This window comes from Mytilus trossulus, chromosome 10, assembly GCF_036588685.1.
Source record: "Mytilus trossulus isolate FHL-02 chromosome 10, PNRI_Mtr1.1.1.hap1, whole genome shotgun sequence".
Taxonomy (NCBI): Eukaryota; Metazoa; Mollusca; class Bivalvia; order Mytilida; family Mytilidae; genus Mytilus; species Mytilus trossulus.
The window spans coordinates 73,743,272-73,769,074 of record NC_086382.1 but is presented as its reverse complement, the minus strand read 5'-3'; the positions used below and the strand labels follow the sequence as shown (position 1 = coordinate 73,769,074).

At 32.3% G+C, this 25,803-nt stretch overlaps 3 protein-coding genes across 3 annotated transcripts; all 3 read right to left on the bottom strand.

Annotated features, from left to right (window-relative positions):
* Window positions 1-7,806: 7,806 nt before the first annotated feature.
* LOC134688536 (toll-like receptor 4) lies at window positions 7,807-11,645 on the bottom strand. Its single transcript, XM_063549321.1, has 2 exons — window positions 11,532-11,645; window positions 7,807-10,309 (listed from the first exon to the last, which is right to left on the bottom strand). The coding sequence occupies exons 1-2, from the start codon at window positions 11,581-11,583 to the stop codon at window positions 7,899-7,901; spliced, it is 2,463 nt and encodes an 820-aa protein (XP_063405391.1). The 5' UTR covers window positions 11,584-11,645; the 3' UTR covers window positions 7,807-7,898.
* A 6,191-nt stretch (window positions 11,646-17,836) lies between these two features.
* Window positions 17,837-21,336, bottom strand: LOC134688535 (toll-like receptor 2 type-2). The gene is made up of 2 exons (XM_063549320.1): window positions 21,204-21,336; window positions 17,837-20,279 (listed from the first exon to the last, which is right to left on the bottom strand). The coding sequence occupies exons 1-2, from the start codon at window positions 21,253-21,255 to the stop codon at window positions 19,567-19,569; spliced, it is 765 nt and encodes a 254-aa protein (XP_063405390.1). The 5' UTR covers window positions 21,256-21,336; the 3' UTR covers window positions 17,837-19,566.
* A 2,753-nt stretch (window positions 21,337-24,089) lies between these two features.
* LOC134688156 (toll-like receptor 4) lies at window positions 24,090-25,410 on the bottom strand. Its single transcript, XM_063548628.1, has one exon. The coding sequence runs from the start codon at window positions 25,408-25,410 to the stop codon at window positions 24,196-24,198; it is 1,215 nt and encodes a 404-aa protein (XP_063404698.1). The 3' UTR covers window positions 24,090-24,195.
* Window positions 25,411-25,803: the final 393 nt, after the last annotated feature.

The following is a 25,803-nucleotide window of genomic DNA, read 5'->3' as shown; positions in this document are numbered from 1 at the left end:
CAGACGTGCGTTTCGTCTACAAAAGACTCATCAGTGATGCTCATATCAAAATATTAATAAAGCCAAACAAGTACAAAGTTGAAGAGCATTGAGGGATCAAAATTTCTAAAAGTTGTGCCAAATTCGGCTAAAGTAATCTGCCTGGGATAAGAAAATCCTTAGTTTGTCGAAAAAATCTAGGTTTTGTACACAGGAAATTTACAAAAATTACCACATTATTGATATTCATGTCAACACCGAAGTGTTGACTACTGGGCTGATGATACACTCGGGGACGAAACGTCCACCAGCAGTGCCGTCGACCCAGTGGTGTAAATAGTTATCAAAGGTACCAGGAATATAATTTATTACGTCAGACGCGCGTTTCGTCTACATACGACCTATCACTGACGCTCATATCAAAATATTTATAAAGCTGAGGATCCAAAATTCCAAAAAATGTGCCAAATACGGCTATGGTATAATCTATGCCATGGATGAGAAAAATCCTTAAATTTTGGAAAAAAAATAAAGTTTTGTACACATGATATTTATAAAAATAACCACATTATTGATATTCATGTCAACACCGACATCTTGACTACTGGGCTGGTAGACAAACATATCGTTATACCCTTCAAGGATAAGACGACCTGTACAGACATAGTTCTTCAATAAACTGTCAAATAACATCTGCAGATCCTGGAATAGTTATTCATATATCACATTGTTGGGGGCTTTCCAAAACTCAAATGATACAATGGAGGTAAATACAGAGATTGTTAGCGCAGTAGCTATGCATTATAAAACCTTGTTGGCTTAATTTGGTAAATGAAAAAAAAAAACCAACAGTTTCATTATAATTAATGGAATGCATATTCTTGTTATTACGGATATATTTCTATATTCAGAAAAGATTAATTAGCATAACAAGCAATATGCAAAGTTGTGTGTTTTAATTTTGAAATTATCAATTATACCATTTTTTGGGACTCTGCCTCATGACTGTTGGCGGCCATTTAGAATTTGTCGGCCATTATGGAATTATTTTTGATTTTTCCATATTTATAAAAGATTAATGACCATCATAAAAAGCAATATGCAAAGTTTACTTTTACTTTTTTTACATCTTACTTCAGCATTATATTATATAAATAAGGAGATGTAGGATGATAACTATTGAGAAACAATTCACTATAGTTCAAATGAAGTGGATATAATGCATGGTTTTCAAAGTGTTGATTATCCGTTAATGTTGCATGCATACATACACTTATTGGAATATTCCTACGACAAATTAGTATCACTACATTCATAGTTTGTCTCTTTGACACATTCTCGATTTCCATTCTCAATATTATGTAACTTCGAATTCCACAAACTGTAACTTTATTTCAACGACCAACGTTGTAGAAACTGTAGGTCTTTTGGTTAGTTTCTTTTGCAATTTTCAGACTTAAACCTTCATTTCGTTATAATTGTTAAATTATGGAGTCAAATTTCATAGGAAGCATTTATTATTATAATAGGCTACTAGTTGGTAAAAAAGTATAAACATCAGTTGCAATCATGTAATGGGGAAAACCCCTGAATATTTTTTTTTAAATTTTAATACTATAAATATAAAAAAAGATGTAAGTCATCCGGGTTATTTTTCCTTTGTTTTCATTATTAATACCATGTGCAATTTCAGATTTGATGAGACTAATGTAGACGAAACGCGCGTCTGGCATATTGAATTATAATCCTGATACCCTTGATAACTATTGATATTGATGTATCATTCGACTGTAACTAGAGCTTGAACAATACACTTGGTCATACATCGTCTAAGGTGTTATGTTGTCTATTAAAGTAAGCATTTATGATACAGGTTACACTGTTATACTTTCTTCTTTTATTCAAAATACCGCTTTTATAAAATAAAACAACATATGATAACATTCGTTATAACAATAATATTGGTTGACGAATAAGGAAATAAAATGACAATTTGTTTACAGAAAAATAAAGGTGCACATTTGCATCATATTTCTTTAATTTCGAGATAAGGCTTTCACTGATGAGTCTTATGTAGACGAAACGCGCGTCTGGCGTACTAAATTATAATCCTGGTACCTTTGATAACTATTTACACCACTGGGTCGATGCCTCTGCTGGTGGACGTTTCGTCCCCGAGGGTATCACCAGCCCAGTAGTCAGCACTTCGGTGTTGACATGAATATCAATTATGTGGTCATTTTTATAAATTTCCTGTTTACAAAACTTTGAATTTTTCGAAAAACTAAGGATTTTATTATCCCAGGCATAGATTACCTTAGCCGTATTTGGCACAACTTTTTGGAATTTTGGATCCTCAATGCTCTTCAACTTTGTATTTGTTTGGTTTATAACTTATTCGATATGAGCGTCACTGATGAGTCTTATGTAGACGAAACGCGCGTCTGGCATACTAAATTATAATCCTGGTACCTTTGATAACTATTTCAATTGAACCTTACCAAAATACCGAACTCCAATGAACATTGAAAAGTAAAAGTCCCTTACCAAATGAGAAAAAAAGTTTTATATATATATTAAGTTATAGAAAGAAATATACTTCAAACAAACGAAAAACAACTGTTATATCATAAACTACGTACAGGCATTTCGTTATATAGTTAAAGTTCGAAAAACCTGGTGTTAAAGCTAACTCTAACTTATATGACAGTCGCCTACGATTCCATAATATGGACAACAATGTCTGAACAAAATAAACGGACAAAATAGATAAAATTGTCAAAATAAAGGGACAGCTATCAACAATCTTAATATGGTTACAGAATAAAAACCGAACGAAAATAGATAAAATTGTCAAAATAAAGGGACAGCTATCAACAATCTTAATATGTTTACAGAATAAAAACCGAAGGCGATCAAGACAAAGCACATAAGCAAAAAAGAAAAACACACAAAATGACCGTAGCCCAAGAACACAATGAAGGGATATAATACACATACATCTGGAAAAAAAGTACACAACATAACAAAAATATAAGATGTTGCTGCAATGAAGAAATTACCACATTAACTCACAATATTAACACAAGGCCAGGAACAATTTTTATTTACTGTACATAATTATGTGTTAACGCGTATTAAATGCAAAGGTATGGTGGCGTCTGTACTTCTTTCTGACATGTCAAGCGTATTTTACTATTTTTTAGTTGCCTTTTTTTACCTGGTGAGTAGTTTCAATTGACAACAGGCATGTGAAATAAAAAGGAAATTATACTAACGGAAGTACATTTATTTGAAAAGTACAAAAGTTCTTGGCAATTTAAAAAAAAGGAATACAGATTAACAGTGACCGCCGTCACCCTTTTCGTTCACAAGGCCTCATGTTGCCACATGCTAGCTTTGTTAGTTTATTTTGGTATTTTGTATCAAACTAGTATGTGGTTTATATTTTATTACGATTGTGAAGTCTTATTTTGACCTTCTCATCTGTTAAATGTATATCCCACTTGCTGTTTATTGTTGCACTTTTCAATGGATTTTCTCTTTGTTTGATAAGGGACTTTCCGTTTTGATGTTTTGCTTTGCTTTTAGTGGTTTATTTTACGTTCCTTTTGGTATCTTTCGTCCCTCTTCTTTTAGATCTTCCGCATACACATTAGGTTAAAATTGCATTAAATTGATATTGTATGACTTAATTGTAATAGGAGCCGTTAAAATAAATTGACAAGTTTTGATAGTTCTACTTCCTTGACTCAAATAAAGAGAACAACAATTACTAATGTTACTACATTTTATCCATCTAAAGCGCTTATCGGGATTTAACTTCATTAGAAACTATGAAATGGATTCACCCAAGGACGTAGCAGGTTTTCTTTTATACATATACGTATATTTATAAAAATTAATGAACTGATCTGTAAAGTTTCCACATGTTAAAACAAATTCTTTTAGCTAGAGTTTCTTTTCAAATTCTTGAATAGAAATCCAAACTTAAGTAGCCGTTGGGAACAAGTATGGTTTTATCACATCTTACATGTGGAATAAGTAACAAATTAAGGATTGGTAATAAACCCCTCTGGGCAAAAAATAGACGGCTAAAGGAGTCTGAAAAAAATAATGATTAATGATTTAATAGATAGCGATGGACATTCAATGTAGTTGAAATACATAATATTGATACCAAATTATATACCTGGGTGTAGTTTCAGCCGTTAATTCTTTTATGAAAAGTCTTGATGTTTATATATCTCAACTTGTACGATTCGCTCGTATATGTTACAATGTTTTAGATTTTAATGAGAGAAATTTACGTTTTACTGAAAAATTATTACACCAGGGTTTTCGATATCACAAACTAGTCAATGTATTTACTAAATTTTATCATCGGTATAAGGACATCATTCGTAAATATAGCTCAACATGCATACTTCTTATACGTTCAGGTATTTCACATCCATTTTTTTATGGAAATATTCTTTATAAAGCACAAAGATGTCAGTATTCACCTCAGAAACTAACAAAACCTTTGAATAGACTTATTAAGACGGGATATAGCTACAATACTGTTGTCAGGTCATTAAATATTGCATATTTTGGCGTTAATATTGATTCATTTATAGGGTCTTTGCGTCGGAACCAAACACATTTATTCAAAAACCAGTTGTTGGCTTGACACGGGTTATGTTCTTCTCATATATGTTATGATGGTATGATACTAAATCCCTAACGGGAAGGGTTGTGCCTGATGTTCATATGATAAAATCGTAATCTTTCAGTCAGTTTTATTGAAGTCTGGAGCTGGCATGTCAGTAAACTGCTAGTAGTCTGTTGTTATTTATGTATTATTGTCATTTTGTTTATTTTCTTTGGTTACATCTTCTGACATCAGACTCTGACTTCTCTTGAACTGAATTTTAATGTGCGTATTGTTATGCGTTTACTTTTCTACATTGGCTAGAGGTATAAGGGGAGGGTTGAGATCTCACAAACATGTTTAACCCCGCTTTATTTTTGCGCCTGTGCCAAGTCAGGAGCCTCTGGTGTTTGTTAGTCTTGTATTATTTAAACTTCAGTTTCTTGTGTACAATTTGGAAATTAGTATGGCGTTCATTATCACTGAAGTAGTATATATTTGTTTAGGGGCCAGCTGAAGGACGGCTCCGGGTGCGGGAATTTCTCGCTACATTGAAGACCTGTTGGTGACCTTCTGCTGTAGTTTTTTTCTACGGTCGGGTTGTTGTCTCTTTGACACATTGCCCATTTCCATTCTCAATTTTATAGATATTAAATGTAATGAGATTTGAATAAAAAATGTGAATGGAAATGTGGAATGTATCAAAGAGACAACAATCCGACCAGAAAGCAGACAAAAACAGAAGGTCAATAACAGGTCTTCAATGCAGCGAGAAATTCCCGCACCCGGTTGTTATGCCTTTATTGTCCAATTATTATCAATATTTTAAAAATCTAAAATACGTTAACAAAAATGTACAATGTTTTAACGACAAAACACAAATATCACATCATAGGAAAAGTGGTTTTGATATCTTAATAGACATTATGTGTCATCTTTTCTCTTGGTGAGTGTTGTCTCATTTGCAATCAAACTATATCTATATTTAAGGCAGTGTTTGTTTTTCGTGATATGTTAAAGCAGTAGAATGTAACCTCGTGTCTTTAGTGTATACCCTAGTACTTTACAGTTTACAGTGCGGGTATTGTGGTTGTGAGAAAGAAGTATGCATATTCTAGTTAAAATCTTGTGGAGAGTTGCCTCATTTGCGGTCATACCATATCTTCTAATTGTTTTTATATGAAATATGATCTGAAATAAAGTGTTTATGATGTCATTGTACAAAACAAAAATTAAAAATTACAGTAGCCCCATTCATAATCATACACAGAGTTTAAGACACAAATCAATGTCAATACAAAATCAATGCAAAACTAAAATATATTATTTAATATTGATTTGTCCAAAAATATTTGACATTTAGAAATAATTTAATAGAAGTATGAATAAAAAAGTCCTAAATAAGCTACCACTTAACTTAAATATTGTTTTATTTTGGACATTAGGAAAAACCCAGATAAATATACAGAATAAAAAAATTAAGAGTTTAAAAGTAAATATAGAAGCATAAACAGATTATCTTAAAGATATTTTTGAGTTTTTTAATAAATTTTTTTTGTTACAATTAGACTACATGTAGCACAAAATCTATGAACAAAAGCATACTGAATGGCATATTCACACTAAGGAAAGTTTAAATAAAAAACAACAATTGAATTTAAAAAAGTGCAACATTAGGTTGAACATAAATAATTAGCTTAGAACAATGAAATCTAATTCGTTTTTTGGAATATCTATTTGTGCAGTTTAAATAAAAAATGGTAAACAAAACCCGGTGTGTTTTTTATTTATTTTATAATAGGATTACAGGAGCTCCAGTGTTTGCTATATGACTCTATAGAGAAGATTTTAAATCAAATGTATTCCTCACTTCTTGTAAGTTTGTTCGGTGGATATGGTATTTTTAAGCAGACAATATTATTTTATCAAAATGCAATTTCTTTTTTTCGAAGTTTTTCAAACAGAATAATTTTAATATTCAAAGGCAGTTCAATATTTGTCATTTTGAAAATCCTGTGATTTAGGGCATGACAAAGACTTGCGACCGCCTCTGGTTCTTCTTTGCAAAAAATACATATGTTGCTACTTGTTAAAAAGAGGGACGAAAGATACCAAAGGGACAGTCAAACTCATAAATCTAAAACAAACTGACAACGCCATGGCTAAAAATGAAAAAAACAAACAGAAAAACAAAAGTACACATGACACAACATAGAAAACTAAAGAATAAACAACACGAACCCCACCAAAAACTAGGGGTGATCTCAGGTGCTCCGGAAGGGTAAGCAGATCCTGCTCCACATGCGGCACCCGTCGTGTTGCTTATGTGATTACAAATCCGGTAAATAGTCTTATTCGGTAGGTCAAATTCATGGAAGGGAAGGGGATTGCAAATACGACGTTAGGAACATATCCGATATCATTTGTGAAACGGTTATTCCATAACGGTCAACCAACTCGTGATGGCGTCCGTAAAATTTACGAAGGGGTGATTTCAACTTCACCATTTGGAACTCTTGGTTTAATAGCTTCATTGTGAGCAGTAACCCTCTATCAAGAAAATCATGATAGGAAATGCAAGCACGGTAATATCGTATCAATTGGGAGATATATACCCCGTATGCAGGTGCTGCTGGAATGTTGCTACTTAGAAATTGAAAGTTCACAATTGGAAAGCTGAAATCATCTCTTTTGTCGTAAAGTTTTGTCTTCAACCGACCCTCATTGTCAATTTCTAGATGTAAGTCAAGATATGTAGCCGACTTAACTGTATCTGTAGTATCCTTTATCTCCAATTCGATGGGATAGATGCGATCCACATAGTCACCAAATTTTGAATTGTTTAGTGAAAGAACGTCATCTATATAGCGGAAAGTAGAGTTAAAGGATATTGCAAACTTCTTATCTTTCTTCCTAAGAAGTTCCTGCATGAAATCAGTCTCATAATAATAAAGAAACAAGTCAGCAAGTAGAGGGGCAAGTTTGTTCCCATTGGGATGCCGACAGTCTGTTGAAAACACGTCCTCCGAACGTAACAAATATGTTGTCAATCAAGAAATCAAAAGCATCTTACATTAAACGTAACAATTGTTTCAATCAATACTCTGAACATGCCCTCTGAACCTTATTTTTATTAAAGGAAAATACTTATAGCGAAATGTAGCATTGCTTGAATTTTTCTTTGCTTTATCATAACAAAAGCCTTGAGGAAAAGCGTACTCTTGATTCCAACTTATAGACATAATACTTATTAATATTCTATATTTATGAAATGATGACAAAGGCTCTATACAACTGAATTCCTAGAATACAGTAAAGTAGTATCCTCCCTCCTTTGGAGAGACATTTTTATCTTTTCATAAAATATTTCCTCCGTATTGTATGGCAAGTTGTCATCGTTCGGCCATTTGATACATGTAATTTTAAACCACATATTCTTCATCACATCCGGCATATCTGCTATCTTAATATTATCCTTCACAACAACAATTACCATATCTTCTCTTCCTTTCTGGAAAGCATGCATACGGGTCATTTCCATTTCATATGACCCCCAACTACTCTTTAAGAAATCGTGAGTTATAATAAATATAACCTTTCTGCTGGAATCGATTGCATTTATTACATTTACTGCTATACTTTCACCAGCAATAAAGTCCTTGGCGTCCAGACATAATTCGAAGCCCATACTGTTTACCCTGTCATAAAACTGTTTTACCCATAACAAATCTGTGTGACTATATGATATAAAGGCATCATTAATAAATTCCTGTTGCAATTCATTGTAATTTTTCATTTTCAGTTTGAATCTCAGTAAAAAGTACTCAACAGCATATTTATATCGAAAGAATACGACGGTTAATATCATAGCAAGTATGATAATGGAGGTTATAGACACGGCAAACGGCAACCAGAATTTAGTTTGGCATGACATCTCAAATGTCTTTAGATTAGAAATAACTTCAGACATAAACCTTTTGGAAGCCTTTTCAGTTTCACATGTCAGATCTAAGATATCCTGTACTCGATTTGTCTCACTTAGCCATTTTAAAAACTGTAATGTTTTACAGGAACATTGAAAGGGATTACCTCTCAAGAGTATATCAACTTCTCCAAGCTTTTCAATGTGTTCAATGTCTTCGTTATTGAAGTGTGTAATACTGTTAAAGGTCAAATCAATTATTTTCAATGTTTTGATGCTTGCATGAAATTTAGGAAATATTGTAAGATTGTTATATGACATGTTTACTGATGATAATTGCTCAAACCGGCGCAGAAGTAGTCCTTCTGGTATACTGTTTATTCTATTAAACGAAAGATTAATATCTTGCAATCTCAGATTCTTACTAAAAAAAGACCCACCTCCAGTAAGGTTTACAAATCCTTTTCCTAGATGTGACCCACTGGCTTTCAATGTCTTTAAATTTGGAAAACCATATAGCAAATTTATTGACAGCTTTTCGCATCTCCATCCAGACATGTCAAAATATTCAACATTTATAATTCCTGTAAAAGTTCCAATGCATGACCACATTTCATTGTCCTTCAGGCTTAGCACACGAAGATTGATACCGTTTATAAATTCAACATCGGTCATATCACCCGCCATGTTATGCTCTATATACAATTCTTCAAGAGATTTTGGAAGCACGAAACTAAATAAGCTTGGTTGTTGTGAGCGTTTACTTCTCGAACTACGCGAATTTCTTTTAAGTTTCAATACTTTCAAATTTTTTAAGTTTTTCATAACTGAAAGTAAAGAACCTCCTCGATCGAAGATGGTATTTTCAGAAATTTCCAGGTACTCAAGACATGTGCTTTTGATAGAAAAAACTTGCATCGCATAAATGAGTATGTCTTTAATGTAGAGATTATCCAATGTCAGTCGTTTCAAACAAATTGACCATAAATACCTCATTCTCTTGTAATTTAAAATAAACCCATTATCAAATCTCCCAGTATTTATATTAATGCTCGTCAGGTTTCTTCCTCGGAAAACTCCAAAAGATTTGAATACTTGGTCTATCGGATTTTTAGGTAAATCAATACCTATCGAAAGTGTTATTGAATCTAATTTAGGAAAATGTTCGAAAAAATCATCCGATATGAACGGTACAACATCTATGGATAGAGACAGTATTTGCAGTAAATTAACATGAGAAAACATTGCCTTATTGAATTGTACTTTAGCCGACCTAGCGAAAATCCCCAAATCTGTCAACTTACTTAACGGCCCTAATTGACTGGGAAATTTGAAATCTGGATATATGTCAAATGAAAATTTCCTCAGTGACACGATCTTTAACATGTTTAATATTTTTGTTATGTCATTATCTTGTAAGTATTGTAGTTTATTGCATTCAATTGACAACTCTTGTAAACCATTCAGTCTGTCAAACATGCCGTCGGGAAATAATTCTATAGAATTGGAACTAAGATGTAGACTCCGTAGACGATGTAATCCATGGAAAGCATTTTTCTCGATTACCTGTATCCCATTTCTAAATAAATTAAGGTCGGTGAGATATCGCAAAGACTGAAAGGTAAAGCCTTTGACTATTTTGATGCTGTTTCTACTTAAGTCCAGATTCGTCGCGTTTACTGGTAAGTGCTTTGGTATTGTGGTCAAGGCTAAATTGCAGCAATTAACATTGGTGCTTTGAACGCTGCATTTCGTTTCATTACTATAACCTTTAGCTGCAAAAATATAAGTATTAATATAATTTTTGATGTCAAGACTAGTTGAATCAAAGATCTATACAAACCTTATTCAAATAAAAGTTTATCAAAATCCTTCAGATAAACCAAAAAGAAAATTTGAAACACCTCTTTCGTATTGATTTAAGCGGCATTTACTTTCAAATATTTGTTAACCGATTTGACTCAAATAATAATATTTGAATTTTTAACCCGGTAATACATTCATTCAAGTTATAAAATGTCTACAACAAACAAGTTAAAGGGCATTGCCTCGATAATGCGTAGCTTCGTTTCGTGTGTAATTCAAATGATACAGCTTCTAATAAACTACAGAATTGACCTCCGATTCATATAAGCGATATGAACATCAATGTAGATATACATAGAAGCAAACTCGTCCATTGGATTTTTCTAGGGATGTTTCATTTCATATTATAGATTAAAAATATGTCTTAATCATCGTTATTACCTGTATAACAAAGATTTTTTGTGGATCAAATCAGTCAATCATATGATTTACCTTTGTTTCACTTTTCAATGTTGACATTCTTTCCCTATAAATAACCTAACACGACCAATGCATTAATTAACCATCTCTAGCTAAGGGGTAACATTTAAGTTGACATGAATACGAATTCAATAAGCTCAAATTATTTTCTCGCAAGTAAATAAATCATCATCAATGTTTTAGCTTAATTTGACAAAAATAAACCATACTGGCTGCTAAGGCAAAGTATTATTTCACTATAAGTCTTTTATTGATAATAGAACAAAACAAAACTCGTAATTGGAATGTTTAACATATCTCATAGCTAGTGCCCCTTTAAAAATAAAAAAAAACCTGATATGGATCAATGTAGAACATAGAGCATTCAATCTGGTAACCATTTAATCTATACGAGTATACATCGTAAAAATAATAACTGCTAGCTCCTGTGTGTTAGTCACATATAAAAACCACATTAATACAAATATATTTAACCTTGAAAATGCGAAGACAATCACCAAACATTGCATAATCAACAATCATAGACAAATTGTGTTATTTTGATCACCAAGCATGATGAGAAGAGTTTAAGTGTGAGTGTTATGTGAACTTTTGAATACATCGCATATATCAGTGGAAATGTGTATTGTCTTGACCTTAAACAGTCATCAATGTCCTACTGAATAGCCACTGGAAATATAGTAATAAATAAAAACAAATGAAATAACTTACATTCTTGTAAGGCTGTTACGATCCAAAGGAATATGATTTTAATAATGTGCATGGTTCTTCCCTCTTCAAGTGCTTGAGATTATTTCAGTAAACAGATATTTATATCTCTGTTTTGTATGCAGACTGGTGTCTGTTACATATCAATTTGCTTCCTTGTGTGTATTTAGAGCCTGTGCTTTATAGGTAGACAGTGTTATCATTGAGTTTTTTTTTCTAAATGCAAAAGGACACCATTCATGCATTGTTCATCTTGTAAGATTGAATTACAATTAATACTGTGTTTTTTTCAATTGTACATATTAAATTCAAAACGTTATAGCACAGTAATTTGATCTACATTCAACACCCCGTAAAAGAATAATAACAAAGCAAACTAATTGTGATAGCTGTAGTGTACGGTTACGTATTCTTGATACAGGTTATTAAAATTCCACTAACAGCGCTGTAAAGAGGCGTAAATAACACTTATGTTTTATAATCCAAAATCTATGTTCGTGTTCTCTAACTAAACTCTTACTTTTTAACAGACTCCTATCGTTTCATTGTTCAAAACCTTTTGGAAACGTTTTGGTTTTGTTTCTGTCTGTATGTAATGTTGTTGTTTGTTTTATTTGCTTGAACTTTGCTTATATGCATTCATGCTTATAAAACCTAAGATGGTTAGACACATTTGACTGAGTCAGAAACTCTAACACTGGTTGTGTTTGACCTTAAACATACTAGAACTTTAGAAAAAAAATACTGGACAAACACATCAAACGAATTGATAACAACTGTCATATTCCTGACTTAGTAAAGACATTTTCTTATGTAGAAAATGTTGGCTTAAACCTGGTTTGATAGCTAGCGTAATCTCTCACTTGTTTGACAGTCGCCTTCAATTCAATAATTGTAACTCATCAATATAGTTACTTGAGAAAAACAAATAATAGTTATCAAAGGTACCATGATTATAATTTTGTACGCTAGACGCGCGTTTCGTCTACATACATGTAAGACTCATCAGTGACGCTTTGGATAGTATTTTAACACTGGCAATACTTCTTTTACAGCCATTTTTCTCATGTTTTGGGTTGTTGCTCGTTGTTACTTTGTCTTTGTAACTTTTAGGTATTTCTTTATTCAACAGAGAAATCCTAGTCCGTCTTTTGATATCAAAATCGACCTATGGTGTTGCTCTTATTCGTCCTTACATCATTTCCAGCTACAATTAAAAAAACAACCAAAATAATGCTTCTAACGCCTGATATATCATGCCAAAATACAATGACCACAACTAAAATAGTTGTATGATAATAATAAAGAGAAAATCATTTATCTAAAGTAGATGTTTTACCACGTGATGATGTGCAAGTCATATATTGTTCCTTGTACATAATATACAATCAATAATCTAAACCTCGCCCTGTGTACAAAATGAAAATCAAGAACTTGCTTCATGAATAAAGGCAACAGTAGTATACCGCTGTTCAAAAATCCATGGACAAAAAACTAAATCGGGGTAACTTAAACCGAGGGAAACGCATTAAATATAAGAGGAGAACAACGACATCACACCGAAACGCAACACACACAGAAACGGACCAAGCATCAGACAAAATGTGTTAAATGTGATAAAACTAGGGGACTACAATCGTTTTTATAATTTGACGTTGTAAATCCGATAGTTTTGCTTTGAATAGGAATATAAAGCAACAGACGACGATGGATACGGGATGTTTTTGCGCCAATTGGAATTTTCTTTGAGCCACAATAATCTTTCATTTGCGCCAACAAAAAACATATTTGTGTGTGCCAACAATGCAGGTCAATAGTATACAAAATAGTTTTATTCAAAAGAGACTTTCAATAATAACTTTTAAACACATATTCATCCAAAATCTGTCATCGTTACCGTCATCAGAGCACACTGATGCGTTCTTAAGTCATTTGAAATCAGTGACTGGTGGAAAACAATGTTAATCCAATTCTTGAACCAGTTTATGCATATAACAACTACTTATAACTGTGCATGATTTTATTTTTTTTACGCATTCATATCATATAATCATCAAACAAATATTTCCCTCGCTTAGCGTATTAAAGGTCATGTTTTGAAGCCGACGTTTACCGATTGTACACTCTCTAAACAAGCACCAAAGAAGAGTGGATACTGAGGTAAGCATGTGTTTAACAATTACAATAATATATTGTTTATTTTGATGACTTAGCAATGTTAGCATTTGTTGACTCTCTCTGCCAATTTTGTTTTCCTCTCCGCACTTTCTTATTGCGATCAACGGCTTTGATGAGATTGGTCACGCTGTGGTAACTGCAGACGGACAAAATGCTGGCAAACTGTTGTCTGAAAGCCAACAATTAAAAAATAGTAAATTTCATCTAAATTTCTACAAATTAAAGACTTTTGTTCAGACAAAAGTATAGGCTTGATAACGAAAATTAGCCATTTAGAAAAAGTTCGCACACTTGACTTGTAGGCAACAGTTTGGATGTCCTTATGTTCACTGAATAAAATGTATATGTTATCCAGCTATCCACCAACGCTTAAATTAAGTGGATGAAAGCAATTATAGGCATCCGTACAACCTTCAATTTGAGAAAAAAAAATATAGTGTATAGCTTTTATTTTTCCTCAATGTCTGATCTTGTTTGTCAATCATCCAATTGGAGATAAATCCCAGCAGAAATAAGGGAGTTATAAAAATGGACTACATTTTATACAACTTGTCATTATGAGCTGCTATAACCATATCTTTTTTGTTATCCACACTGAAATCGAATTTACCTGAATACACATTTGATTTTAATCAAGAGTTTGAAACAACAGAATAACTTATAAAGACATTTTTGCATTTAGAATATAATTTCATCGTCTTTTTCCATTTTGAGACACAAAACGCATGTAAAGGTATTAACGTAAAATGTATAAAGTTTTCCTGGCGAACGCAAAATTACAGATACCAATACGCTGTGTCTTCATGTACATGAAACAATGAATGTTTTTTTTTACTTTCAACTGTACTTTATTTTGTCTATTGTTTATGTTGAGCTACTGTTTAAAGAGCCTAGCATGAAGGATAATGTAAATAAAGTTTATTCATTAAACAATTTACTCCCTTGAAGAAAGAAATCTTAAAAAAAATTGTTATTTGTTTTTTTTTGTTTTTTTTTAAGTGTTAAACAATGTTTTATAGTAAGATATAAGGCTTATATTCTTTACTTAAATCTACAATTAACTTGCTACGTATATTATGTAATTTTGTATTGAATTACTTCAACTGATCTTCCTGGTTTTATTGGCTAGTAAAATTATTTTACTCCCTGATGAATATGATGTACACCAAACTTGCATAATATTAATGTACCTTTAAATGCGTTTTCAAAAACTACTGGACAGGTATCTTCCGCATTCATATAACGTTTTACATGTATCGTACTATTGTAATCGATGTGTTTAAGATGCACATGAATAATTCATCTTCCTTAATGTAAATACTTTAACAAAAAAACAATAAGAGCTTTTGCTTATTAATTTTGTAAAGAATGTAGTTATTTTTCCCTTGAATATCAGTTTTGTCGATGCTTTCTTTTTTACTTTCTAGTCAGAATTCCCTTGCAAATGGGCATTTTATGCTTTTATCATTAACAAATTGAGTTGAAAATGAACTGTTACAGTTTATTCCATCAATGATGTCTTGTTAAGTGAACAAAACAGGTATTATCTGCTGACTCGTTATAACCTCTTGTGAAATTGTTTAACACTAATGGAAAACTCCGCCATTAACCTTTGACCTTTTTTTGTTTTTAAGTGCAACATTTTCCGGTTCTACGAAAATTGAGTAATAGGAAAAGAAGCGACAAAACCAGAACATATTTATTTTAATCGTGTTCTGAACATTTTATGGCTCTCAATTATATAGTTGGTAACGCCATAGCTCATTTGAAAAAACTGAACACGCGTTGCTTCTGTTTCAGACTCATTAGATACTAGAATTTGTTTAGGATTTACATTAGTCCTAAGCAGCATCGACAGTACAATGGTTCAAAAAGCGTCGACTACTAAGGTTGTAAAACATAGAATGTGGATACAGAAACATTTCTAAATTATTTTTGTCTAGCAAACTATATATCTGATGTTTTGTCTTAACCAAATAAGGCCTCAATAAAGAAGAGATTGTTGAGTATAGGCTGAGGATATATTCAGCTAACTATAATACAAACTTCACTATATCGATACGACAGTGACAGAGGTCTACATAATATGTCAAGCACTTAATCTCACCGAGTCTATACCATCTTGTTTTAACAAATACACTCAAATGGATTAAGTAGAAAATTAAGACTTATGTTCACGAGTGCTAGGTTTTACTTTATATTTCATTTTCGCACGCATTAAAACACGAACCATATATGAAATCTTGTTGTCAGTGCTTCTATAATCTTTATTTTATTATTATATTTTATTACGTTCATATCCAAAAACTTATTGTTTTATTCCTTACTCTTTATTGTCTGTATAGTAGGAGTTTGTATATTACTTTGCTTATTTTTGCATTCATTTAAACAAAAACTCAGATAAGCAGTCACATTCAATAAAGTCAGTAAATATAAAACCGAATGTTTTAGGATTGATAATATAAAACAAAATATGAAATACCTTTGAAACCGAAGAAATGATTGAGTTGAAAGTTAATGTTGTTTTTTCTCTCTCGTAAAAAATGAAAAAGTCTCAAATAAAGGCAAAACAAGTATGCCGCTGTTCAATAGTCATAATTGGATAAAGCAAGACAAAATCCTGGAAACAAACATTGGAAACATAGAAAATAAGTCGTATCTTCTAAAATCGTGTTGGAGAAAAATAACATAGTTCTGACGCTTCTCAAAGAGGCATATTTTTAATCCGACCAAGGGAAAAGTAAAATCACAAATCTAGAATTTAAATGTTTCTCAAATATTTTTTCCCACATTAGAAAAACCATTTGGTTTATCACAACTACCTTTCACAGATACTAGCGTCTGGCGTACTAAATTATAATTCTGGTACTTTTGATAACTATTCTTTATGTCGAAACTACAATCCAGTTCCCTATTCCCGGATGTGATCTACCAATATATATTTATTTCTGGGTTTGTACTAACATAAGTACAATGAAGTAATACTTCTGGTGCCGCCTTTAAGAAGGTTTGCCTACTCTTTCAGAGAACCTGAGATCACCCCAGTCTTTTGTGGGGTTCGTGTTGTTCAGTCTTAATTATTTTACGTTCTGTTTTCTTAACTATCATTTGTCTATTGATGTTATTACTTTAAATATGGCGTTGTCAGTATCTTTTTAACTATGATTGTCACTAAGGTAGCATTCGTACCATTTTTATATTTTTTCCATTTGATAAGAAAAAATCACCCTTTATGATCTCAAAATAAAATACCAATAAGTTTCCAAAATATATGCCAACTATAAGTTAAATTTACCGGTCAAAAGGTTTATTAAATTGATTCAAAAATAGAGATAAACCAGAATGATTTCCAATACACGCAGGTAGGAGAGGTATGTCCAGGAACACTAATTGTACCTTGAATTTATCTCTCTTACAATTATCTAGATTTTTCATCCTTGATTAATCAGGTCAGTATTGATATTTCTGAATTTACACAAACATATTTACTAAATATATTCAAATCTTTTGCTTTTTAAAGATGAAAAATTGCTAAACTACCAATATGAGCAAATTATTAAGATGTTACGCTAGGTATAATCTCCAAATGATACGTTCTTTTTAATCAGTTTTTTTGAATGATATAACATGTGAAATTAAATAACATTGTTTATGTATTAAACGCAAAAACAAATCCGCATAAAAAATCAAACCGAGGGAAACACATAAAAAAAGATGGAAACAACGGACAACAGAAACACTGAACTAAATCAAAAGCAACCGCAAAATATATAGAAACAAACTATAGGTTACATCTGCCACATTTAAAAATTTTACGGAAACATGGGGGGGGGGGGGGGGGGTTGCATCTGATTGTATGGCTAGCCAAACTCTCACTTATATGGTAATGTTAAACTAGCTAAAATTACAAACTATGTGACAGGAATGCAGAACAAAAAAATGCAGTCATAATAATATGACAAAGATAATAGATATAAGAAGATGTTGTATGAGTGCCAATGAGACAACTCTTCATCCAAGTCACAGTTTATAAAATTAAACAATTATATGTTTATGCTTGTCATACATGACTATTGAATAATCAGAACGTGGATGAATGTGAACAGTAACTAAATAATCTTCAAACTGGACACTGGAGGAGTCGATATTTTTTTTTTTTTTTTTATCAATGAAAGTAAACATATGAAAGGTGAAAATTGCGACTTCTTCTTTTTCACAAAATTTTCCGAATACACAGTACATAGATTATTTTTAAAAGCCTATGGCGAAGAAAAAAGAGAAAGTTCACAAATGAGACGTTATATTTCATAATGCCCGCGTCACACTGTCCCGATTTTTACGCCGATGGCAACACGATTATGGAAATTTTCAAAATCGGGACTGATCGTATCCAGATCAGGCTATTCGTAGTGCCATCTTTAACCATCGTAGAACCATCTGCCACTTTTTCTAGCCTTCGGGGACAACTTCGGGAAGGGTTCTAAGTTTTTTAACATGTTAAAAAATCCTCGAAGGTACGTCCGACGATGAGGATAAGTATTGAGTTCGTATCACCATCCTCACCATCGTTATGTCACCGGGAATGCATCTTTGAACATCGTATTGCAATCGTGTTTCCATCGTTTCCACCGGGCAGTTTTGACATTATGATGTCTACATGAATGAATCACGAAGATACCCGAAGGTCTTACAATGGCAACACGACTTCGTGAAGACCTCGTAAACCCGTCGTGTTGCCATCGAATAAAAGTACGAAGGCGACAAGATGGAACTACGACGTCAATAAATCCAGTTAAATTTGAGTTAATTTTCGCTCTGAAATGCATTTAAAGTGCCATGCTCGATATGCACTTGTCGGTCTAATACGAAAGATAAGAAAGTCATTCACAAAACATGGAGCTTATTTCATATAATTCTATGAGAACAAGAAAGGCGACAGCGTTGTTTCTATTAATTCAAATGGAACAAGAAGAGCAGCTATTACAGGCTCAGGATTTACTTTTTCAATTAAAATATCATTTTTTTGTCAATTTTTCATATCAAGTAATATAATGAAAATCATAAACGCGCCTCGTACACCAACACTGCAGGTACACGTATATTGGGAAACCAACGTTTTCTTCATTATTCTGATTTTTTATGTATCGTCTGAGTTGTTGTCACACGAAAGTGTACTCCATAACCATTTTGTTTTCGATATGTCATATTTTGCCGCATTTACTGCTTTCCCCATATCATTGAATATGCATATTTGATACATAAACTATATTTTTAGAAATCGACCAAAACATTCAGTAACTAGAAATAACGTATGGTCATCGCGCCATCATCTTAATCCATCGTGTAGCCTTCGTGGTCCATCGTGAAACCTTCGTGATCCATCTTGTAGGATTCGGCTGAGATATGAAGCTTAAATACTCGTCTTCGGTTAACCTTCGTATGTCCGTCTTTTGCTATCGTATATAATTTCGGCACCATCGTATAGACTTCGTTATTCATCGTACTTGCTTCGGTCACTTTTTGGTATTTTAACGAGATCGGGACCAACTTCGTACGAACTTACAATTATCGCATTCGGGTGTTCATCGTATATAAAAATCGGGACAGTGTGACGCGGGCATTACACAAGTAATTTTTGGAAGTAAAATTTCGAAATTAATTTTTCACACGTCTACGTCAGGTAAAATTATCATTTATCACAACAACAAAAATCCTTTTTTAGTCTCATTGGAATATTTTAATCACTGTTAATCCAAAACTAATGTAGTCAATAAGCTTTGCAGGAAATCGTACTTTTGACTCCAACTTATAAAAGTAGGACTTATCATTAGTTTATATTTCTGAAATGATGGCAAAGGCTCTATACAGCTGAATTTCTAGAATACAGTAAAGTAGTATCCTCCCTCCTTTGGAGAGACATTTTTATCTTTTCATAAAATATTTCTTTCGTATTGTAAGGCAGGTTGTCATCGTTCGGCCATTGAATACATGTAATTTTAAACCACATACACTTTAATACTTCCGGCATATCGGATACCTTTATCTCATCCTTTACAACAACAATTACCATGTCTTCTCTTCCCTTCTGAAAAGCATGCATGCGGGTCATTTCCATTTCATACGATCCCCAAGTACTCTTTAAGAAATTGTGAGTTATAATAAATATCACCTTTCTGCTGGATTCGATTGCATTTATAATATTTTCTGCAATACCAGGACCACAGGTAAAGTCCTTGGTATCTAGACATAAATCGAAACCCATACCGGTAACATTGTCATGGAACTGTTTAATCCATTGCGTATCTGCATGACTATATGATATAAAAGCATCATAAGTATATTCATGGTTTAATTCTTTATAATTTCTTATTTTCATTTTGAATTTCAATAAAAAGTACTCAACAGCATATCTATATCGAACGAATACGACGGTTAATAATATGGCAAACATGATAATTGAGGTTATAGACACGGCAAACGGTAACCAAAACTTTGTTTTGCAGGAATTCACAAATCTGCAATTAACATGTGCATTTTCCTCGATACATTCCGTCTTATTTCCTTTACTTTGAACTGCAAGAGTAAATAAATATTGATCTTAACGTACATGCCTTATATTTGACGAATAAAACATGTAAGATAACTGTTTATCATAAACAATCTAGAGTTGAGGGTTTAAAGTTGAGACATTTGTATCTGTCATCATCTTTAAAGTATATAATTAATCATCGATTTACTTTGAGCTTTTCTAAGTTAAACATACAATATTGGGTGTGGATGTCATTCTACTTTGCCTTACACGGTTTGATTCGTTTGTTTGTTGATTTGAACAGAACATTCTCTGTAAGATGTATACGAATATATATGATTTCTTTACTGGAAACAAGATGTGTTCGTATGCAGGACGTGTATTTCAACAAATTTGGAATCATAGGAACACACTGTACTCGTCATCTTGCCAACTTGTTCCATTATATATTTTAATTGATTTCATACAATCTATATGTGACTTTGATGTTTTGTAGATAGTTGTCTCATTGTCAATCCTACCACATCTCCTTGTTCATACGGGAAGTAATGAGAAATCAGAAAATAGCTAGCATGACTCACTATCTATAAAGATGGTGACATTTCTTTTATTTTTAGAGTTTGTTAGATGTTGCACATATTTTTATCCAATACAATCTTAAGATTCAACTTTTGTAATACTTGGGAAGTAACAGCATGTGATGCAACATTCATGCAAGTGAGAGGTTTAGCGCTATAAAACCAGGTTCAATCCACCATTTTCTACATTTAAAAATGCCTGTACCAAGTCAGGAATTTGGCAGTTGTTGTCTATACATTTGATGTGTTTTATCAATTGATTTTGCCATTTGATTATGGACTATCCGTTTGGAATTTTCCTCGGAGTTCAATAGTCTTGTGATTTTCCTTTTTTTGGAAGGCACAAGTCTTGCCTTTAACAGTGGTCTTTTTACAAATTTGCAAACTGACCTTCTTTTAAGGATATTAAGTTCCAAAATAGTCCAACAGTTATGATGTTCATAATTATTTTTGTGAGATTACTTTTAGTGACAAAATCACGTATTCCAGTGTATGCAGTCACATGCTTGTAATACGAACTCCAACTTCCTGGTGTGTTATTGTAACTAAAACTTAAAGTTTAAATACTAACTATGATTTCCCTAAAATATAGTATTCTATTAGAAACAGACCTAAAACTATACATAAGGAATGAAAAAAAAGTAACAGTATGTAATTCTATCAATACAACACCTCTCTCTTACGATATGACATGGCTAGATATGCGAGGGGATGTTTACATATTCTTATTTTAGATCTTTTGTTGTAATCAGTGTTGCTTAATACCCCATCACGTGTTTAAGTGCAGAGATCTATAATCCGTACCTGATGAGATTATTCCCCCGTTTTTAAACTTAGTTATCAGTTCCTCTTGTGTCTAACCTTCATAGGAACTGTTTGTTTTTCATTGCTGTATTTTTAAGTTTTGTCTATCTTTTTGTGTGTATGCTTATTAACCTAAGGATAGTGTTAGAAATCTTTAAACAGATGGTATTTGCATAAAAAATCTTAGTAATAAAAACATATTGAAATATTAACAAGGCAAATCAAAAAATTGAAAGATAAATGATCATCAATGAATTATTTTGGCGAAATAGAAAAAACAATTGTTAAATATAAAATGAAAAAAACCCTATAAAACAAATCAATTGTGTTCTTTATCAGCATCAAAGAAGGTAATAAAAAAAAACATAGTAATGAGAGAAAATATCGTTATCATTATTTATTATTGATTATTTTATTTAAAATGTATATATATATGTTTTTACTACAGCTTGGATTTGATTCTGAATGCGTGAACATTTTTTTTTTTTTTTATAAATTTTCATATTTAATTGCGTTGCGTGTATCGTAGTATCAAAAGATGAAAGATAATTTAGTTACAAGATACCGCTTTCTTTCCATATACAAGGAGATATACATCTGAGATTTAGAAAAAAGGAAAATAACATAGATTGACCCAGTTGCTCTTTCATTTGATTACAATCTAGTTAAACGATACCTATACTAAAACAACGCATGACGTCATATAGTTGTGATGGCCAAAAACCTATAGACTTGTTGAAAGGAAAACACTAAAACAATATGACTTTTAATGTGAATGAAACATTATGTGAAGTATATAGTATTGGGACTAACCAAAACAGCAGTTAAAACTTTTATAAATATCGAAAATCGTTTATGAAAAATCACTGGCATTGGTTCAATTATATTAAACAATATATGAGCGACAAACACGTGATTAGCAGGATAGCAGTCTATTTCAAACAACGGTACCCATATGTTTTATTTAAGTCATACACTGGTGTTTAGAACATTGATCATATTGTAGGAAATCACGATTATTAAAAATTCTAAACATAAAACGAAAATTCTCACCAGAAATGGATAAGACTATTTCAATGTGTATATTATCTGTGGTAAAAGTAGAAAAATAGGTATGTAATTTAAAAAAAATTATCGTGTGTAAAAACATTAAATGGGTATTTTTAAGCGTTTTCAATGATGAAGATATAGATAGAAATCGATATGAAAACAAACACAATTACCAGTTAAAGCAATCCATGAATCGGAGCCAATCAGATGAAGCTCTCTTTTTGTTTCTCACCGATCTGTAATGATTTTCTAAGACTTTAAATAACGAAATTAAATATATGAAAATTTTAAGCGTCAGAAGCACTTTTCTTAAACCACCTTTTTCACAAGAACAATAAAAAGTCTTAACATGTCAAAGCCAAAATACATAATTACACGTGTATTGTCAAAGCTCCTAGGTATGAGCGTAATACTATATAGATATTAAAAGATGTGTTATGAGCTCCAATAAGGCATCCTCACTCAAGTCACAATTCTGAAAGTAAAACGTTAAAGGTTAAAGTAAGATTTTCAACACGGAGCTTTGGCTCACATTGTACAGCAAGCCATAAAGGACTCCAAAAATTGCAAGTGTTAAACCAATCATACAGGAAAACCAACGGTTTTATTCTTATAAAAACCGAAAAAAGAGAAACACATCAACCAACAAACAACAACCACTGAACATCAGGTTCCTGACTAAGACTAGGTGCAAACCCATGCAGCGGGTTTAAACGTTTTGATGGGAGTTTACAAACCGAGTTGCGAAGTAAACATCAATATTGCAATTTTTATTTTTATGACACCAATTCACAAGTCATGATTTCAAACAAAAGATTAAAAAAGGAAATACCGAACTCCATTTGAAATTCTAATCAGAAAGTCCCTTATGAAATGGAAATATCAAAGGCAAAAGCATACACATGCATACAAAGCAACTGTCATTTGGTACAGGCATTTTCGACTACCACTGAGCATCAAGTTTCTGACTACAGACAGGTGCAAACAAATGAAATGGTTAAAATCAATATAAAATAAATAACAAACAATTTTATACAACATAACATTTCCAAAAATGGTGAACATTGTTCTTCAGTTTCTAGCGTCTACAAAATAACAATGAAATAAAAATGAATGACATGGTAGAATCCTACAAGCAATCTTAAACTGAACAATTTTTAATAACGAATGTGTTGCTCTAATAAAAAGCATAAGGTAATAAGTAAAATTTTTATTTCATTGTTATTTTGTAGACGCTAGAAACTGAAGCAACAATTGACCGTGCAAAAAACAGAAACGATTAATAGCACAATTAATATAAATACAACATTGAAAGACGCTAAAGAGTATACAAGTAAACTGTAAGACAACATATAAACCGTGTGATAAATTGCAAAGTAGTATTTGGAATACAACTACATCTTTAAACAAGTTTAAGCCTTCGTTTGACCACTTTAAAGTCTCTCTTGTATAATTGTTTTTATCACAGCTATATACACAGAATTGCTACTCACCAAAGAAATGTTTCGCAATTCTAATATTAGTATTGTTAGGAAATGACGAAAAATGTTCTATACAACTGAATTTCTAGATACAGTAAAGTACTTTCTTCCTTCTTTTTCAGAGACATTTTAATCTTTTCATAGAATATTTCCTCCGTATTGTATGGCAGATTGTCATCGTTTGGCCATTGGATACATGTAATTTTAGACCACATTATCTTTAATATTTCCGGCATATCTGTTATCTTTATCTCATCCTTTACAACAACAATCACCATGTCTTCTCTTCCTTTCTGAAAAGCATGCATACGGGTCATTTCCATTTCATATGACCCCCAAGTACTCCTTAGAAAATTATGAGTTATAATAAATATAACCTTTCTGCTGGAATCGATTGCATTGACCACATTTTCTGCTATACTGTTACCAGCAATAAAGTCCTTGGCGTCCAGACATAATTCGAGGCCCATACTATTTACCATATCATAGAAATCTTTAACCCATTCTGAATCTGCATGACTGTATGATATAAAAGCATCATACGCATACTGCTTCCTCAATTCTTTGTAATTTCTCATTTTCATTTTAAATCGCAATACAAAGTACTCAACAACATATTTATATCGAAAGAATACGACAGTTATTGTTATGGAAAGTACGATAACGGAAGTTATAGACACAGCAAACGGCAACCAGAATTTCGTTTTGCAGGAAATCTCAAATGTCTTAAGGTTGGAAATAACTTCAGACATAAACCTTCTGGAAGCCTTTTCAGTTACACAGGTCAGATCTAAGAAATCCGGTACTCGTTTGGATTGACTTAAAAACTTTAAAAACTGTAATGTCTTACAGGAACATTGAAAGGGATTTCCTTTCAGGAATATGTCAACTTCTCCGAGCTTTTCAATTTGTTTAATGTCTTTGTTATTGAGATGTGTTATACTGTTAAATGTCAAATCAATTATCTTTAATGTTTTGATGCTTGCATGAAATTTAGGAAATATTGTTAGGTTGTTATACGACATGTTAACTGATAATAACTGTTCAAACCGCCGCACAAAAAGTCCATCTGGTATACTGTTTATCTTATTAGACGAAAGATTAATATCTTGCAATTTCAGATTCTTACTCAAGAAAGACCCAGCTCCAGCAGTGTTGACAAATCCAGGGCCTAGAAGTGACCCAATTGCTTTCAACGTTTTCAAATTAGGAAAACCATATAATAATTTAAATGACAGCTTTTTGCATGTCCACCTAGACATATCAAAATACTCTACATGTATAGTTCCTGTAAAGCCACCTTTACATGACCTGATGACATTGTCCCTCAAGCTGAACACACGAAGATTATGGCCGTTTATAATTTCAACATTGGTCAATTTAGTCGCAATGTTATCTTCTATATAAAGCTCTTGAAGAGTTTTTGGCAATACGAATATAAATATATATAATCTTAATGGAGGCGAGCGTTTACCTCTCGAACGACGCCAATTACTTATATATTTAAAAACTTTCAAATTTTTAAAGTTCTGAATAAGTGTAATGAAAGTACCTCCTTCGTCCATGATAGAATTTTCGGAAATTTCCAGGTACTCAAGACATGTACTTCGAAGAGAAAATACTTGCAGCGCATATATAGATATGTCTTTAATATA